Source organism: Pistacia vera, unplaced genomic scaffold (genome assembly GCF_008641045.1).
Source record: "Pistacia vera cultivar Batoury unplaced genomic scaffold, PisVer_v2 Contig82, whole genome shotgun sequence".
NCBI lineage: Eukaryota > Viridiplantae > Streptophyta > Magnoliopsida > Sapindales > Anacardiaceae > Pistacia > Pistacia vera.
Window position 1 is genome coordinate 184,359 of NW_022196690.1, and position 16,765 is coordinate 201,123.

Below are 16,765 nucleotides of genomic sequence, written 5' to 3' on the forward strand. Positions count from 1 at the left end.
TTACGTTAACGCGCAACAAATGAGCGTGGGGTCGGTTCAATAATTTTAACGTTGCATAACCGAGACTACACACCATGTGCCGTTAGGTCGCGAGTGGGGCTCTTTATAAAATTTTAAGTCTCCAGTATGAGCTCGTAATATTCCCATTTTACCATCAACATTCCCTACAAACCACAAAAATACCATCCCACTTAGTTACACACATTCTCCAGCATCTCACGTGATGGCATTTTTGTAGATTCAGAGAAAATGGATGTCAAATAAGTTTATAGTTTCTAACTAAAATTCTTAGAACTGGGAGATGCAGGTAATGAAAGCCAATAGATTTTCTCTCGCATACCTGCCGTTGTTTAGAGCTATGGGTTTTGCTATAAAAACATGTCATTCCGTTACCAACCCATCTTTATAAACATCAACTCTCCTCTTTTTTTCACACTCCAGGGCACTCTTCTAGTCTTCTCTCTCTCTCTCTCCTGAACCGTCTTGCATTTGTGGAACTTTGTAAAATTTACAGAAATGGATACTGTAGTTTCAAGAAGGCCTTGTTTCATTGAAGAGGATGATGGGTTGGCTTCTTTAGCTGATATGGAAGCTGGGTTCTCTGGGAACCATCACCAGAATAAATATACTTTCTTTTCTAGACCTCTTTCTTATGCGAGGAAGAGTAGTTTCTTGAATATTTCTTCATCGTCTTCCACGGCTTGTTTTTCTCCGAGATCTGGACCCAGGTTTTATGATGCGAGATATGAAGAGCATCAACCTTACTTCTTGGAAGCCTGTTCTCTTTGCAAGAAACTTCTTGGAAATAGAGACATCTACATGTACAGGTCAGCCATTGTTCTTAGGTCTTTCAGATGAACTTTATATTTTAATTTTGGAAGAAAAGAACTACCTTTTTATATGTTTTTGAGTTATGTGTTTGGCTCCCAGATCTCAAACTTACTGTTAACTTTTAAATTTCTGGAATTTCCATTGTGATTGACGAGACTTTAAAGAAATGGAAATGAAAACAAAGTAATTTTATACCGAAAGGCCTAAACTTGACTAGTTGGCAAACCCAAACAGGATGATATTTTGTTCTACAGATGGGATCTGGGAAGTCCAAATGAAATTAAAAGCCGGTTGTTTAGGAGTCTTTTCATAAAAGTTGAATAGCTTTGGGTGTTTGGTCTTGATTTCTGATCAGATTTTGGTGTTTTGCAGAGGAGACACTCCATTTTGCAGTGAGGAGTGCAGACAAGAGCAAATAGATATGGATGAAGCGAAAGAGAAGAACCGGAACCTCTCCTCATCCATGAAGGCTTTAAGGAAGAAAGAGCAGAGGAAATCAGCAACCAAAAATCAGGAGTACTCGTTCCGTACTAGCACTGTTGCAGCGGCTTAATGAACATGCTATAAAATAAATTACCATATTTCATAAACCATAAAGAAAGAAAAAGCGAAAAAGGAAAAAAATCAAGAGTGCAAACATGGAGGATTGGAACCACAAAAAGAAGGGCCAAAGAGAATGAAGAAGAAAGGAGAGACGCAGTCCAACTCAACCCATGTTCAAAACTTTATCAACCTTTTTATAGTTTAATTGTGAATACATATATAAGGAGTGTGTTTTGCTTATATGTACTCAGCGAGGAGAGGAGGATGGCTCTTGTTTTTTTTGTCCTAAGAATTAATCTTTTTGTTTCTCCCTGGAGCAATGCTTTGTCCAAAAGAAATTAAGAAAAAAAAAAATCGTGAAATATACCATAGAAATCTTTGATTGCAAGCTGTGGCTGCTTTGTTTATTTTTGGGCTTCTTGCTTTGTTGAAGTGTAGCAGACGAATATTTCTGAAGAATGATATTTTACTCATCAGGAAATTTCTGGGTGTCCACCGTGTTCCGTTTACTGTTAATTGCTTTTCTGGGAATAAATTATTGCATCTTTTTATGTGAGAGATGGAGCTTCCTGGTAAACTGGAAGAAAGTGGGGTTTGTGGAATTTGTTCAAGTGCTTTTCGGTAAAAAGCTTATGCTTCCCGTTAAAGTCTTGAAAAACTTGAAACATGTTTGTGACTTTGTGTACAGTTTTGAAAGATACAACCACTAACACCAAAGCCATACCTCCTTTTTCTAGGTTAATTGATTGAACTATTGAAGCAACTCAGAAAAATATTGAAATATGGTGTCTGCCATTTTAATTATCCTACCTTAGTTTTCCAGTTAAAGTATTTGAATAATAATCTTCAAGAAATTATCAGGAACTGGTGATTTGTTTTAAATTGTGAAATGATAGGCCTCTCCTATCATGTTTTTTTTTCCGCAAATATCACTTCATTGTTCATCAGATTTTCCTTCATTTCTAACTTTTCTTTCTTAAAACTTTTGAGCTGGTAATGGGAAAAATGGTATTACTTACTGGTGCTGTGTTTATTTTTTTCCTTGTAAATAGAATTTCTTGGTTCCATTTGGTAATTCAGTATTTTTCTAAATCTAACTAAATTCTTTTACCGACAAAAACTAGAGAGAGAGATGTTGGATTTCCTTATTGGGCTGACCCAATGAGTAGTACTATTACTGGAGTGGAGGTAGAAGAGCACCATTATGTGAGCTCGAAGATTAGGCCTCTCATAAAGTATAAAGTTCAGCGAAATTTCAATAAAGATTATCCAGGCCCAATGGGTGAATTCCAGAAATAACCGGTCCAAATGGAGATCCATGCACATGCCTAAGAGGGAACAAAACAACATTAGTGGCACGAGATCACACCTGTGCATTTCTAATAAACTGTATAGGTGCATGACGCTTAATAAATGGCACGTGTCGCTTGCTTCTTACTTGGATTAACACGACTAAAGTTGGTAAGCTTTTCCGCAAAAATATCTGTATATCGTCGGACAATAACCATTTCATCCCTGATATTTCATGAAAGTTATTTGTCTTGGGTGATTTTGAAAGTGACACTATCATCCCTATCAGTATCAGAGTATCAGTTTAGAGAGATGGGAAACGACTTACACCTACCAAGAATTTGCTTTAAAGATAGAATTAGTACCCAAAAAGTTTTGAAATGATGAATACCCACTTTCCTTCCAAATCTGTTAGTAAATCTGCTAACTAAAATGATATTATCAACATTCTATTATTTTTGTGGGGGTAATTTTGACTTTTTCTGTTTCAGGGTTTGTGCATAAAAAAATAAAAAAAGTTATAAAAAAATTGCATTAATAAAATATTAAAAAAATCCACCCAAATCTCTTATCCTTCTTCTTTCTCTCCCTTCTCTTTCTCTTATTATCTCCATTCTCTTTCTTCCCTTTCTTCTCCCTCTTTTTCCTCCAGTCAGTAGGCAAGAACCTGACACCGGAATATGGCTAGATCGAAAGCCTCCCTCCTCTCTCTCTTCCCGTCTTCATCTTCTTCATCTCTCTCATAAAATAGCAAAAAAAAAGGGGTCTTTTGCAAAGCTGTCGCACTTCTCTACCCATTTTCCGGAAGCCCCGTCACTGAAAACATTTCCTCTCCCCGCCAATCGTCTTTTCTGTGTGCCCTCTCCAAAACCCCCATTTTTCCCATCTTCGTTTACTCGCATTTCACCGCCCATTTAATTCCTAGGGTTTTTGTTGTTTGTTGAATTGTGATTGATTGATGTTTTTCAGAGTTTCGGATGGGAAATTGATGGTTGGAGATTAATTGGGAGTGTTTTTTTTTTTTTTTTTTTGTGTGTGTTTTTGTTTGATTTTTGGCAATTTCTGATCGGTTTTGGCATTGATGATTGATTTTCCAAGTTTTGGCACACCACTTGTTTGAGGTTTTGCCCCAAACCTTCTGTGCCTTGCGTGTTTTGGTTCTTTTGAGTGCTTGAGAGTGGTTCTTTGGGATTTTTTGCATTGAGTCTTTTGGTGATTTGAGTGAGGTTTTTTTGGGGCTTTGGACGTTTTTGTTGGTTGTTGTCCTGTGGTGTTTTGGCGAGAGATGAAGAAGATGAAAACAAAATTTTAATTAAAATTAATTATAAAAATAAAATAATTAAAATTGAGAAGAAAGATTTTATAAAATTAATATTAAAGAGAGAAAATGGACAATGTAGAATGTTATATTTTTTTGTTGGATATAAAATTACTATATTATCCTTTTTTAAATGAACTTTACTAACAGATTTGGACGGAAGGTAGGTAATTGACGTTTTCAAACTTTTTGGGTACCACATTTCTTCATAGCAAATTATGGGTGGGTGCATATCGTTGGGCCTTAGAGAGATCAACCAAATTGGCATGCTGACTCTTTTTTTTTTTTTTTTTTCTAAAGAAGACTATATTACCCCCTTTTTTGAAAGTATTTTTGTTAATTTGATGAAGACTTTTATTTTTCTAGAAACACATAAAATTAATAAGGAAAAAAATATAATATCAATCACAAAAAATCGAACACAACATCAAAATAACAAAAATTCTATAATTGCAAATCAAACATAAACATAAATAAATTAAATTTCATCATTCTTATTGTTTTGTTTTCTTTAAGTCTTTAATAGAGAATCTTTTGTGTTGTCGAATCTCCAAATTCTAGGAATCAATGACACTTGTTAGAGTGTTGTAGATGGTAAAAATCTACGGTTACGAAATGGATTGATCCTATGAGGTTAAGGCCACTGACGAACTGCTAAACTTGCACACACAAAGAAACAAGTGCGAAGCTTACGTAGAACATTGGTGTGATGTCTGTTGTAGGCACTCTGACGCTCAAGTCAGTGAGCCTGAAAAAAGTAATTTAGTAAGGGATAAGGGGAGGAAGGGTTACCAAAGTCTAACTGGAGATTAGAGCTATGACGAAGGTGCTAGTTCTTAGGAGCAAGAACTTTAGGAGCTAGTAGGTGGTATTGAATAATCGATACTTAATGAGAGGTCAGACCTCTGTTTATATAGTGAACCTAGGATCCTTGAAACCTAGTAGAACCATGGATTCATAATGGCAAAGTTTCAGTAAATAGGAAAGTCTTGATTTACTTGTCTTTGCATGAATAAAAGTCCTAATTCGTATAAGATTCAAGATCTTAGATGAATTAGGATGTAGATGAAATATCAAGTAGATGGATTAGGATATTAATTGAACACGGGATTCCTTGGAGTGCCAAATGGACTGACGGCGAGGCCTAATTCGGGATAAAGCTTTAGTGATTGGATGATCTAGTCCATGAGTAGCTTGGCTGGTGTAATGGGTTGGCCCATGACATGGATCTTAGAGTAGATCCTACCAGAATTGGGTCATGGAACTAGGCCATGCAATAGATGTTTCATGTTTGAATCTGATAAGGCCTAAGACGATTTTTGGCTCATACATTTTGTCTACCACTCTTTAAGTTAAGAAGCACTTAGCTTGGAGACTAGTCCAGTCCGAGTGGAGATGTTGGGACGAGCGAAGGCATCAGGCTGAATGAGGGTGTTAGGCCGAGTGAGGGTGTCAGGCCGAATGAATTAGGCTGAGTGAAGGTGTACTAGGCTGAGTGAAGGCGTACTAGGCCGAGTGAAGGCGTACTAGGTCGAGTGAAGGCATCAGGCTGAGTGAGGATATTAATTCGAGTGAAGGTGTTAGGCCGAGTGAGGGCATCATGCCTAATGTAGGTCTCTAGGGTCAGGAGAGGTTGTATGAAATTCACTGGGATGCGAAAGCGGTTCTTTGGTATCTGGTTGAATGGGAAGTATAGAGAGTAGAAATGAGTTACCTTTTCTCGTAGGGTTTGGTTCTTAGCCCGAATGTTGGCGTTCTCGACTTTTAGTGTTGTCACTTTGTCTATGTGCTACTACATTGATGTAGTGAGAGCCTTGACCTTAGCCACAGGTCTGCAGAGGCATTGTCTGTGGTTTTAGCCATGACGTGATTCTTTGTAAACCAGACTGCCGAATGTGCTAGTTCTTAGGAGCAAGAACTACAACGAATGTGCTAGTTCTTAGGAGCAAGAACTTTAAGAGTTAGTAGGTGGTATTGAATAATTGATACTTAATGAGACGTCAAACCTTTGTTTATATAGTGAAACTAGGATCCTTGAAACCTAGTAGAACTCTGGGTTCATAATGACAAAGTTTCAGTAAATAGGAAAATCTTGAGTTACTTGCCTTTGTAGGAATAAGAGTCATAATTCGTATAAGATTCAGTATCTTAGAGGAATTAGAATGTAGATGAAATAAGAAGTATATGGATTAGGATATGAATTTAACACTGGGTTCCTTGGAGTGATCTTAAGCTGATGGGCCTAAGCCCAAAAGGACTGACGGCTAGGCCCAATTCGGGACGAAGCTTTAGTGATTGGATGATTCAGTCCATGAGTAACCTGACCGGTGTAATGGGCTGGCCCATGACATGGATCTTAGAGTAGATCCTACCGAAACTGGGTCGTGGCATTAGGCCACGCAATAGNCTAGGATCCTTGAAACCTAGTAGAACTCTGGGTTCATAATGACAAAGTTTCAGTAAATAGGAAAATCTTGAGTTACTTGCCTTTGTAGGAATAAGAGTCATAATTCGTATAAGATTCAGTATCTTAGAGGAATTAGAATGTAGATGAAATAAGAAGTATATGGATTAGGATATGAATTTAACACTGGGTTCCTTGGAGTGATCTTAAGCTGATGGGCCTAAGCCCAAATGGACTGACGGCTAGGCCCAATTCGGGACGAAGCTTTAGTGATTGGATGATTCAGTCCATGAGTAACCTGACTGGTGTAATGGGCTGGCCCATGACATGGATCTTAGAGTAGATCCTACCGAAACTGGGTCGTGGCATTAGGCCACGCAATAGATGTTTCGTGTTTAGGCTTGATAAGACCTAAGACGATTTTTGGCCCATACAAGTGTTAGTGGAAGATGTTGTTAAATAGTCTTTGTGTTGAAAACTTAGAAGCAATAGATAAACAAAAATTTAGGTAAAATGCCATCCAATTTAGAGAGAAAGAAAAGTAAATTAGATAGAAAGTGAGCTCAACTTTTGTGCGTTGAATCTTCCTTTGCTTGTGCATTTCCCAAGAGTTTTTATACGTCCGTGGTCGTTGGAACAGGCTTGGCACTTAATTGGGTGTTAAATCTGTCAAGATGTTACTTTTAGAAGTTATAGGGATGAAAATGTTATTTTCTTCCATAAATGGTTAACTGCTCGTGTGCTAGCGTCCAGCCCTTAACGGATCTTTGCAGCGGGCACGTCGGCAACCTACACCGCCTCAGTATAGTGGTATTTAAGTAATTTAATTTAATTTATTAGCCTTGTCAGCATGAATAGGATAACGAGCAAAAATCTCCTGTGGTCGCTACCACAATGTCCTTCTCATAAGTCATAACGGCTAAAAATATCAGGCACATAGTACGTGCTCAGCAGAGAGTAGGTATGAACCTCACATAATTTCTATCACTTTAAATATGGAAAATTAGGGTTTATTTTTTCGTACATTCCTTTAAGATACCAAAAGATGCATAAATCAAAATAATTAGTTATCAATGGACATATATAAATATTTCTAATTGTTTTAGGGTTAATGATTTTAATCCCTAAAATTTATAAATACATATATTCTATGTCGTTAAGTTTAAAGTATAAAAAAATAATTATTTACAAAATAATCTAAGTTTCTCATAAAAAAATTCTTATTACATAATATCTTAAAGCANCAGCCCTTAACGGATCTTTGCAGCGGGCACGTCGGCAACCTACACCGCCTCAGTATAGTGGTATTTAAGTAATTTAATTTAATTTATTAGCCTTGTCAGCATGAATAGGATAGCGAGCAAAAATCTCCTGTGGTCGCTACCACAATGTCCTTCTCATAAGTCATAACGACTAAAAATATCAGGCACATAGTACGTGCTCAGCAGAGAGTAGGTATGAACCTCACATGATTTCTATCACTTTAAATATGGAAAATTAGGGTTTATTTTTTCGTACATTCCTTCAAGATACCAAAAGATGCATAAATCAAAATAATTAGTTATCAATGGACATATATAAATATTTCTAATTGTTTTAGGGTTAATGATTTTAATCCCTAAAATTTATAAATACATATATTCTATGTCGTTAAGTTTAAAGTATAAAAAAATAATTATTTACAAAATAATCTAAGTTTCTCATAAAAAAATTCTTATTACATAATATCTTAAAGCATCTCTAAATGACTCTTTATATAACCAAAACTCTTGATTATAAAAAGTTTATCCATAAAAACAAGAGTCTAACAGACTCTTTATTTTTAAAATATAAATTAGAGAGTGAGTTTGACTCTCCACATTTAAAGAGTCAAATTTTACTCTCTATCTTAATTTTAATTAATAAACTACAAGTTTCTATGCATTTTATTTATTAATACTCTCTCCCATTAAATCTCTTTCTTAAAAATAAATAGCATTTTCGTTAAATTTAAAGACTTTATTAGATTTGCATAAAAATTGTGTTATTTATATTTTAAAATTAATGAAGATATTCTTTATTTATATAAAAGATACGCTCTTTATTTATATAAAAGATATTCTAAAAAAGAAAGAGTACAATTGGAGATGCTCTTAGATCATTGTCTTTAAATCATCGCTATATAATAAATATTATAAATTTCTAATAATCTTTCAATAATTTATAGTAAAATCACTTCAATTCCTATGGCATTGTAGAATTTTTATTAACATTTTGGGGGAAACATCAAACAAGGGTGTAAGCAGCTACCATAAAACCGCGCACACCTGATAGCTAGATCGGCTATAGCTTCTAGTTCAATAAGCCTAGCGTGTTCGAAGGCAAAAGTTACGTGTTCTTTAACCCACGAATCTTTCTCCCTCATTCTGTCCAGAGTCGAAATGCGCACACACAACACAACACACACTCTTTCTCTCTTATTTTCTCCCGCCCTCTGTCGGTTCTTGATTTCGTCGATTACTCTTTTGCTCAAGTAGATTATATTTTTAACTGTTGATTCTTCAACCATCAACATAGGATTTCTAAGATGTTGGAGGATCAGGTGGCGAATTTGTTACAGAAATATTTGGGGAATTACGTGAAAGGTCTCAATAAAGAAGCTCTCAAAATCAGTGTCTGGCAGGGTCCGTCTGACTTTTTCTTTTTCTTTTTATTTTCATTTTCAACTTTGATTAAATTCAACTGTTTCTAGTTAAGTTTCCAGTATGCTACTTGTTTGAAGATTTACTTGCGGAAAGTAAGTTCTAACTAGTTTGCCAAGTGACTGTGACTAGGTTTTGTGATTGTGCAAAAGTGACGACGTTTTAGTACTGAATTTGATTCCCGCAATTGATTCTCAGTGAATTCAATGCTGATAACCCGCAAGCTTAAAGGAAGATACGTATAAATATTGGAAATAGGGTTAATATAATGACATTTGAAATGTTTTATGGAGGGTGTTTGTTTCAGTTTCATTTGCAAATAAATAATGGTTATGGTCTTATAAACTTTTCTTAAGATTATTAGGGGTTCTAATTTGTATGTTCAACCTTATCTCTATTAAACTGTGCCTTCTCTCTTACCTAGCATAGTGTAGAGACCTTCCAGGGAAAAAAAAAAAAAAAAATTAAATTGATGCATATGATTTCAAACATGGAACTATATAGAGAGAAAATCTGTCATGTTTTGTTTATGGATTCAATTACATTTTGACATGAGAGTCATAATTCTAATTTGGGGAATATTTTGACGTGAGAATCATAGTTCTATCATCTGTGTGGGTAAGTTTTACTTTAGTAGCTGTAATATGATGAGCTGAGAACGTCAGCCATATTAGGTGAGCTTAGATTTTATATTATATTACTGATTGATATCACTGTAGAAAATTTAAATGACCAATTTATTCCAGAATTTCGAAATTCCATCATGTTATCTTTCTCTATTTTTTTTTTTTTTGGATAAGTATCTTTCTCTTTTTATTTACGGTTGTTTATTAGTTTTATATTTTCTAAATGTAAAACAGGTGATGTAGAGCTAAAAAATATGCAGCTGAAGCCAGAGGCTCTTAATGCATTAAAGTTGCCTGTTAAAGTTAAGGCTGGATTTCTTGGATCAGTTAAACTTAAGGTTTGTGGAGTCTTAAATTTTTTGTCTATTAGGCGCAAATGAAATCGTGACACAGATGTACTTTGAATATTCACTCAATGTTTTATAGGAACAATCTACTCTTTTTTTTTCCCGGTTTGACATGATGAACGTTCATTAAGTTGACTTAAAGTATTGATCAGAATAAAACAGACTGGCATTTTGTCAGGATTTGATATGTGGGAGTGCATCTTTTTTTTTTTTTTTTTTTTTTTTTAAATTTTTACTTTTTAGCCTTGTTGCTGCTATATCAAATCCATCAGTATGGAGCTGCATTTCCGAATTTGTTGAACTACAGACGGAAGAGTTGAATATGCATGTTGTGATGAGGTGGGAGAGTGAAGTTGGTTTGGTGCATAATATGGTAAATGTTCTAGGAGAAAATGGGTCCATATTATTTCACATTTTGGAGTCTGACCTTCTGAGGTGTCTAAGTAGACCTAAGTGGACATTTTTCTATCTTTTAAAGAAAATTCTTTGAGTGTTATATAATTGTGCTAGACGTTGCTGGCAGACTGGTCATTCGCTTCGGATTACTTAATTCTGAAGTAAGGAGCAATACCAAAAAGTTTATGGATGAGATTTCCAAGTTTGTAGAGACTGGCTGTATAGTTTTTCCATTGCTCAACTGCTTCTATTTCCTTACTTATGGGACAGATTTTTTGTTGATTGGTGAATTTCATCTATCTTCTTACTACTGTGAATATTTCTTCAAAGATCTGTGATCTATTTTGGTTTCAGGTCCCATGGAGCAGGCTAGGCCAAGATCCTGTTTTAGTTTATTTGGATCGAATTTTTTTACTAGCTGAACCTGAAACTCAAGTTGAAAGATGCAGTGAGGAAGCTGTCCAAGAAGCTAAGAAAAGCCGAGTACGGGTAAGAGGGTGTGCCTTGTGTATCTTGATGTTAGTAATGGCAATTAGTATATGCTTGGATGAAGAATTAATTTTGTACTTGTATTTTCTTTTGGGTGAAAGGAAATGGAAATGAAAATGTTGGAGAGAGCACAGCAAATGAAATCAGAAATGGTATGGTCAACATGATTCTTTTTGAGCTGTATTTACAATAGCAATGTTAATTTTCTGATCATGTCACTGCACATCTTTAGATTTATTGAAATAGAATGCAAAATTTTCTATTTAGATAGCAAAATCCTTCACTTTGTGTTCCATGATTTATAGTCCTGGCTTTAGAATCCCATGAGTCATATCCTAGGTTCTTTTATGATTGGTTAGATTTAAGAGTCATTGCTTCACTTTCATGAAACACTTCAAACATTCAATGTTAGCCTAAAAACAAATACTTTAATTGTTGTCTACATATGTCCTAAGCAAGCTACTGTGACTTGGCAGACTCTATAAATCAGAAATATCTTTCTTTTTGGAATTTTTCAGATATTAGTACTTAAAACTGAATACTTATAAGACTGGAAGATCTGATAGGCTAACTCCTCTGCATTTGGACTATTATTTTTTGTGGTCTATCCACTTCCTACTATTTTCATTCTTGTTATGCTGCATGATTTGTGCACCTAGTTTAAACCTGCCGTTTTTTACTTTTTTGAAGAATAAGTCATGGTTGGGATCCCTTATCAACACAATAATTGGGAACTTGAAACTGTCAGTGTCAAATATCCATATCCGATATGAGGATGTTGAGAGGTAAGGAAGAAACTGAATTTTGATTGCATAATCATCCATCAACTTGTATTGAAGGCTTTTTGACTTCTTTTTGTAGCAACCCCAATCATCCATTTGCTGCTGGTGTAACCTTGGAGAAACTCTCAGCTGTGACGGTTGATGATAGTGGGAAGGAAACTTTTGTAACTGGCGGTGCACTAGACCGTATACAGAAGGTTAATATTTTCATATATATGTAACTTTAATTTGTTGAGAAATATGGCATATTTTTCTTCAATTCTAACACTTTTTAATTTGTGGAAGTTTCCACAAAATGACTTTGCTGCATCTTTTAAATCGTTTAAGATTATTTGGAAAGTAAGTTTTCTGATAATTTGTTTCACTGGCAATGCCATTTTGTCCTTCTTTGAAAATCCATAGAGTTGATTCAAATGATGTGTGTATATCAGCTTGTGTACATGGGGATGGATCTCTTGCTGTAATGAGCTGTGGGAAAATCATTGTTTAATTGAAGAAATGGAGAAAACAAACCATTTCTTTTACCTTGATGTGTTGTGCTTGGATATATGTTTTCTCATTCTCTGCTTGGGTTATAATGTTTCTATTCCTCGTTGTTTCAGTCGGTGGAACTTGATCGACTTGCCATTTATCTAGATTCTGATATAACCCCATGGAATTTGGACAAGCCATGGGAGGACTTGCTTCCTTCCGAGTGGGTTCAGGTATTTTCTTGTCTGTTTTTTAATGATAATCTCACTTTTTTGCACATGTTGTTTATTTTTCTTTTCTCCTAGTTGTACTCATGCCAGCTTCCCTGAGCTTCAGGTTTTTAGATTTGGCACGAAGAATGGTAAACCATCGGATAGTCTTATGAAATCCCACATGTACATTCTACAACCTGTGACTGGGAATGCAAAGTACTTGAAGCTGCATGCAAATGAATCGGCTAATGGTGGTCAGCGTCTACAAAAAGCATTGGTCAACTTGGATGATGTGACACTTTGTTTGTCCAGGGTATTTTCTAATGTTTCCACTCCATGCTTCAACTCTGAGTGTTATAGGTTTCAAATGGTTTTGACTCACTTAAAATATCATGTTTACAGAATGGGTACAGAGATATTCTGAAATTAGCAGATAATTTTGCTGCCTTTAATCAACGCTTGAAATATGCCCATTATCGTCCGCTAGTGTCTGTGAAATCTGATCCAAGGTCTTGGTGGAAATATGCATTCAAAGCTGTTTCTGACCAGATAAAGAAGGCAAGGTAGTTAAATTAGTAAATCTCCTTTATTTTTTTTCATATGCGATTTATTCTTGCATCTTATGCTAGAAAATAAACTAGGATGACAAACCCTTGTGAACTTTTATCATTTTGAATTCTCATATTTGCTAGAATAGTTTCGATTTCAAAAATCCGCTTATCCGTTTTAATCACTTATAGAAAGAGTTTTCATGATTACTTCTAAAAAATGTTCAGCAGAGATGTAAATAGAATTACCCTCTTTGATACTTCAGAAACCTATGTAATTTCTTTCGAGTGTTTAAGAAGAAATTACTATTATTATAGCATACAGGACATTACTTAAGTAATACTCTTATACAAACTTCGAATACAAAAATCAGAACTTCTTGACCTTGAAGCTGAAAAAATTTATTAGTCCTTTATTTTGGATAAGATCTTTAAAAAAGTTGGTGTGATGATTTCTCTCTCTTTACTTTTATTCTATTTTCTCTGTATTTGTTTTTTTTTTTTTTTTTTTTTTTTAATGGGGTGTAAGAAATGGATATACCTAATGTTCTTGCCTGAATCTAATGTATTGCAATTAAAAGCCTGGCCTTTACATATGACTGATGATTAAGTTTTGTGTGCCTCCAAAATGTCTGATTGTGATCCTCATCATCTTCCTCTTTCTTCAGTAGGTTTTATTGCAAGTTATCTAGTTTATCTCATGGTTTGGCTAGTCTTTAGAGATTTTAATCTTGCATGTTGGGTGTCTGTCCCTTGACTTTTTTGATGAATTTGAATTTGAAACAAAGGCATAAGAATCAGTGGGTGCTTGAGTCTCCTAACATCAGTTGCCGGGCTCTGGATTTTTTGTTAAATGGTTTTTGTGAAAAATGTGCATTGGACTCTCTCTTTGGGTGTGTATCTTTCTTTCTTTCTTTCTAATGTTAGAAGAAAGTATGCTCTGTGTTCTATGCTTCCTGTTTCATAAGTAAAAATAGTTTACTTTTTTGTTTGGGCTTAAGGGTGGGTGTGGGGGCATTGGAGTGGAGCATTTATTTAGCAATTTGTTATTGAGTCTTCATTTTTTTTTTAAGAATGATATCCTTGTGGCAGTGGGAAATTGTCATGGGAGCAGGTTCTTAGGTATACAAGCTTACGCAAGAGATATATTTCGCTGTATGCCACTCTGCTTAAATCTGACAGCAGTCGGGCAGTAGTGGATGACAATGAAGAAATTGAGGAACTTGATCGTGGACTTGATATTGAACTCATATTGCAATGGAGGTATTATTTTTTGTTATAAATTTACATTTTATTTTAATAATTTGATTGTTGCTTCTAAAGGAACTAGATTTTAAGATTTCCCTTTTAATTGCTCTGGGAAGGCTAGATGTCCTGATTTTTTGTCTGAATTTTATCTTTCAAGACCTCATTTCCATGTTGGAAGAACAAGAAGTATATAGAGAGCATTGTGTGATCTAAGTATGCATATACAAACATTTTCAGGACGGTTACCTTTTTTCTGGCTTTTGTGCATACTTGCATTCCGTTGTGCACATGTGCACATTTGCAATGCATATATACTTGCAGCTTACCTATTATGTTTTGACACACTTAAATACTGATAATCTTTGGCTTCCAAGTTACTAGATCTTTTGACTAAGCAAAAACGCGAAAAGGATAAAAGAAAAGTTACCACGTAGCTTTCTTGAAAATGAACATCAAGTTTATTAATAATTTTGAGAGAAAAACAATTGAATGACCCTTAGGCTAGCAAAAACCCTTATTTATACAAACACTTATGACTCAATAACAGTGGAAAACTAATTTTAATAGGAAAGACTTTCCTACTAATGATTAGATTCCTTTTATACAAGGAAAGTAAAATAGGAAAATTTAGAAAACCTAGTAAAATAAGGGACATTAAATAAGAAAACAAATTAAAATAGGAATCCTAGGTTTATTAAGGAAGTTGTCCTACATTAGACCCGTCCACTTGAAAAGAACTTGTCCTCGAGTTTGGGTTTTCGGTGGATAATACTTGCGATAAACCATTATATCCTCCTCCAAAGTAGCGAACACATAACCCTTATCATCAATCTTCCTTGAAACTTGAAGATATCCATTCTTCCTTTTCTTTCTTCCACCATTGGCTAAAAACATTGCCTTGTAAAGATGAGCCAAGATTGTAAATACTCCAACATCTTTGCTTTGGGTAGTTGGTTCTTGCTCCATTCCAATTTCAACATATTCAACCTCTTCAACAAAAATTTCTTCTTGAAGAATTTGCTTTGCTTCAACTCCTAATTGTATCTTCTCGTTCAAATATTCAAGTTCAACATGTTGTTTGCCTTCAATTTGTTCTTCTTCAAGAATCATTTCCACTTTATTATGATTTTGTGGAACTATTTTAACCACTTGTTCTTCAATGCTCAAATCATGAACCATTTCAAGATTTGCTTAAAGGACGATTCAAAAAACTTTTCTCCTTCTATTGGTGTATCATGCACTTCTTGATTAGATTCTAATTTATAAGTCATAGGTCTGAGATTCTTTAAGTATTCTTGATTTGAGGTTGGTTTAGAAATATAACAAGGTGGTTGTGGTTGTGATTCTTTTATGACTGGCTTGTAGTTAGGGTTATATGGGAGATAGGATGGCTGATAGAACATCTGATATTCTATTGGTAAGAATTTTTCTATTAATAATTTCTTTAGTTTAGACCATGTTCTTATCGGCTCTTTTCCCCATCTACTTGTATTATAATTTACATGATTTCACCAATCATACGCATAGCCTTCTAATAAAAAGACAACATGTTTAACTTGCTTTTCTTATGGAATATTCACCAAATATTCTTCCACTTCTTCTAACCAATTAAGAAAATCTTTCGCATGCAAGTTATCATTGAAATAAAGAAGATCTATATTTACCTTATAACTGTTTGAACTTCGTTTGAAACCTTGTTTATAAAAGGTATTTGTAGGAGCCCTTTGATTGAAATCAAGAACATATCTTGTTGATGTTGGACAATGAGTTAGGGTCTGATCTGCCCTTCTACATTTTCGATCTAAATTCTTGTTGCCGCTAGTCTCTAGTGCATCCAACCTGTGAAGTATTAGTTGTAGTAGATCCTGAACGACATCCTTAACAACTTGTTTTGTTATGGCCCCCATCCTCTACTAATCGTCAAGAGGATGGTTGCTATTCCGATCGTTATATGAAATCGGCTTGGCAGGATGGAAACGCCATTAGGATAAAAGAAAAGCTGTCATGTAGCTTTCTTGAAAATAAACATCAAGTTTATTAATAATTTTGAGAAAAAACAATTGAATGACTCTTAGGCTAGTAAAAACCCTTTTTTATCCTAATTCCTATGACTCAATAACACTAGGAAAACTAATTTTATTAGGAAAGACTTTCCTACTAATTATTAGATTCCTTTTATATAAGGAAAGTAAAATAGGAAAACTAAGAAAACCTAATAAAATAAGCAATAATGCTAGATGTACAAACAAATCTTACAAAGATTTGTGTACAAATTGATGTGACATAAAATGAATGGAAGAGACATCTAGCATTGCTCATAAAATGAGGGACACTAAGTAAGAAAACAAATTGAAATAGGAATCTTAGGTTTATTAGGAAAGTTGTCCTACATCCTCTTTCTTCTTAAGTATAAATTTCGTTTAACTTTTGTTGTGCAGGATGTTGGCTCACAAGTTTGTTGAGCAGTCAATGGGATCAGACAATCACTTGAAGAAACAAAAAACTAAAAAATCTTGGTGGTCATTTGGATGGTGAACAATTTTACCTTGAGAATAATTCTCTTGATTCATCTCTCAATT

General features: G+C 34.7%; 2 protein-coding genes across 2 annotated transcripts in view; both read left to right on the top strand.

Annotated features, from left to right (window-relative positions):
• Positions 1 to 328: 328 nt before the first annotated feature.
• On the top strand, positions 329 to 1,855 carry LOC116117612 (FCS-Like Zinc finger 1). The gene is made up of 2 exons (XM_031403633.1): positions 329 to 827; positions 1,204 to 1,855. Exons 1-2 carry the CDS (start codon positions 517 to 519, stop codon positions 1,382 to 1,384), a joined length of 492 nt encoding a protein of 163 aa, XP_031259493.1. The 5' UTR covers positions 329 to 516; the 3' UTR covers positions 1,385 to 1,855.
• A 6,933-nt stretch (positions 1,856 to 8,788) lies between these two features.
• LOC116117610 overlaps positions 8,789 to 16,765 on the top strand; it is a 56,658-nt gene continuing 48,681 nt past the window's right edge. The window contains exons 1-11 of the mRNA XM_031403630.1: positions 8,789 to 9,049; positions 9,928 to 10,031; positions 10,791 to 10,925; positions 11,027 to 11,077; positions 11,616 to 11,710; positions 11,787 to 11,904; positions 12,310 to 12,411; positions 12,515 to 12,703; positions 12,793 to 12,953; positions 14,031 to 14,201; positions 16,625 to 16,717. Coding sequence (XP_031259490.1) covers positions 8,953 to 9,049; positions 9,928 to 10,031; positions 10,791 to 10,925; positions 11,027 to 11,077; positions 11,616 to 11,710; positions 11,787 to 11,904; positions 12,310 to 12,411; positions 12,515 to 12,703; positions 12,793 to 12,953; positions 14,031 to 14,201; positions 16,625 to 16,717 — 1,316 coding nt within the window. The 5' untranslated portion in view covers positions 8,789 to 8,952. The remainder of the gene's footprint in view (positions 9,050 to 9,927; positions 10,032 to 10,790; positions 10,926 to 11,026; positions 11,078 to 11,615; positions 11,711 to 11,786; positions 11,905 to 12,309; positions 12,412 to 12,514; positions 12,704 to 12,792; positions 12,954 to 14,030; positions 14,202 to 16,624; positions 16,718 to 16,765) is intronic.

Excerpts from the sequence above, each read along its gene's own strand:
- LOC116117612 (XM_031403633.1), top strand. The coding sequence starts at position 517 with ATGGATACTGTAGTTTCAAGAAGGCCTTGTTTCATTGAAGAGGATGAT. Across the intron at positions 828-1,203 it reads AGAGACATCTACATGTACAG|AGGAGACACTCCATTTTGCA; the intron begins GTCAGCCATTGT and ends GGTGTTTTGCAG.